General features: G+C 36.5%; 1 protein-coding gene across 1 annotated transcript; it reads left to right on the forward strand.

Moving 5' to 3' along the window:
• Nucleotides 1–800: 800 nt before the first annotated feature.
• On the forward strand, nucleotides 801–1,739 carry LOC308259730 (olfactory receptor 4C15-like; the record flags this gene model as incomplete). The annotated part of the gene is made up of 1 exon (XM_080690961.1): nucleotides 801–1,739. One exon carries the CDS (start codon nucleotides 801–803, stop codon nucleotides 1,737–1,739), a length of 939 nt encoding a protein of 312 aa, XP_080547087.1.
• Nucleotides 1,740–1,970: the final 231 nt, after the last annotated feature.

Below are 1,970 nucleotides of genomic sequence, written 5' to 3' on the forward strand. Positions count from 1 at the left end.
AATTCAGCTCTTCAGTGTAGTTTGCTACACTGTCCCCTAGATGGCGTGTCCTGTGATTACTTTGCCTTATTTCATTTAGTCAGTATTACAAAATTTAGAGATATACATTATTCTTATTTTGAAGTTTTACCCCAATTCTGAAGTGATGGATTAAAAAACATAAAAAATTAATTTGTACTTGTGATATGTTAAATTTGTCAGCTGGTTCTTTTCCATAGACCTTTCAGTTTTATAAACAAAGAAATAAAATTATTAAAAGGCCCAACTTGGTTTTGACTTTAAAGAAACTTTCGAGATGTAGCCATGAATTTCAGGTCTCTCTTAAAATTCACGTTGTTTTTTACCTTCTATTTACAGGTTTGAACATTTTCTGATCAGAGATGGCTTCATAGTCACACTTTACCCTTTCCATGATAGTAGCAGGCATTACTAAGACAATTCTAGTCTTAGTTTCCTTATACAGTGGATAAGGCTTCAGATTGTTTCTCAGTGCTTACTTAAGGAAGTCATTTATAAAGCATCAAAATCTACTAACCTTCTCTGTCATGTTTGGATGCTTCCATTTCCCTTCATAGACATTCTAGTAATTTTATAGTGGTCAATAATATTCTCCAAGTCTTACCTCAATAAGTTTGTTTTGTTAATGTCAAAATAAGCACTAAAGATAATTTTGCATCTAGTTACACTGGACTATTGATGAACTGAAAACAATACACTGGTCTGAAGTAAATCTTTCTTCATCATCATAATTGCAAATTTAGAAAATCACACTTTTGCTTTCACAGTTGTCTTTGGATATCATGCAAAACCAAAGCTTCATAACTGAATTTGTTCTCCTGGGACTTTCACAAAATCTAGCTGTTCAGAAAATTTTAGGTGTTGTATGCTTGTTGCTCTACATTGCAACTATTGGAGGCAACATGCTCATTGTGGTGACCATCGTCTGTAGCCCTGCTCTGCTGGGCTCCCCCATGTACTTCTTCTTGGCCTTCCTGTCCTTCTTGGAGGTGTGTTTCTCTTCTGTCATCACACCAAAGATGATTGTGGACTTACTCTATGAAAGGAAAACCATCTCCTTTGAAGGTTGCATGTTGCAGCTGTTTGCTGAACACTTCCTTGGGGGGACAGAGATGATTGTCCTCACAGCCATGGCCTATGACCGCTATGTGGCCATCTGCAAGCCCTTGCACTACACTTCTATCATGAACCTGAGGCTCTGTGCCATTCTGATGGGAGTGGCCTGGGCAGGGGGCTTCTTGCATTCCATTACATTAATTGTCTTGGTTTTTGAGCTCCCCTTCTGTGGTCCCAATATCATTGACCATTTTATATGTGACTTATATCCATTACTGAAGCTTGCCTGCACCGACACACACATTTTTGGGATTTTTGCAGTTGCCACTAGTGGGTTTATGTGCATTGTAATATTCTCCATGTTGCTTGTCTCCTATGGTGTCATTCTGTCCTCTCTGAGAACCCACAGTTCTGAAGGGCGGCAGAAGGCTCTCTCCACTTGTGGAGCCCACATTACTGTTGTGGTTATGTTCTTTGTCCCATGTATATTTATAAATGCAAGACCTCCAGTTGCTTTACCCTTTGACAAAGTGGTGGAACTATTTTACACCATTTTAACTCCCTTGCTTAATCCTTTTATTTATGCTTTCAGGAATAAAGAAGTAAAAAATGCTGTGAGGAAAATGTGCAAGAAATTGGTGGTGGTTTTTGATGGAAAAGAGTAGACTTTTAAAAATTATATGAAGTGCAAAACAGTTAAAATGACCTTTAAGAAAAATTTATGGGACTTTATATCATAAAAACTAACATGATTCTAAAGAAATTGCATAATTTGTATGTCAGAGATGTTTTCATTTTTATATCATGCATCTACTATGAGTTGGTGAGTCAATATCTTGAAAGTAAGTAAAAATAATTAAATTTTATGCTTCTTTAGTATCTAGTAAACAAAAAAC

This window comes from Muscardinus avellanarius, assembly GCF_963383645.1.
Source record: "Muscardinus avellanarius genome assembly, chromosome: 1".
Lineage (NCBI taxonomy): Eukaryota > Metazoa > Chordata > Mammalia > Rodentia > Gliridae > Muscardinus > Muscardinus avellanarius.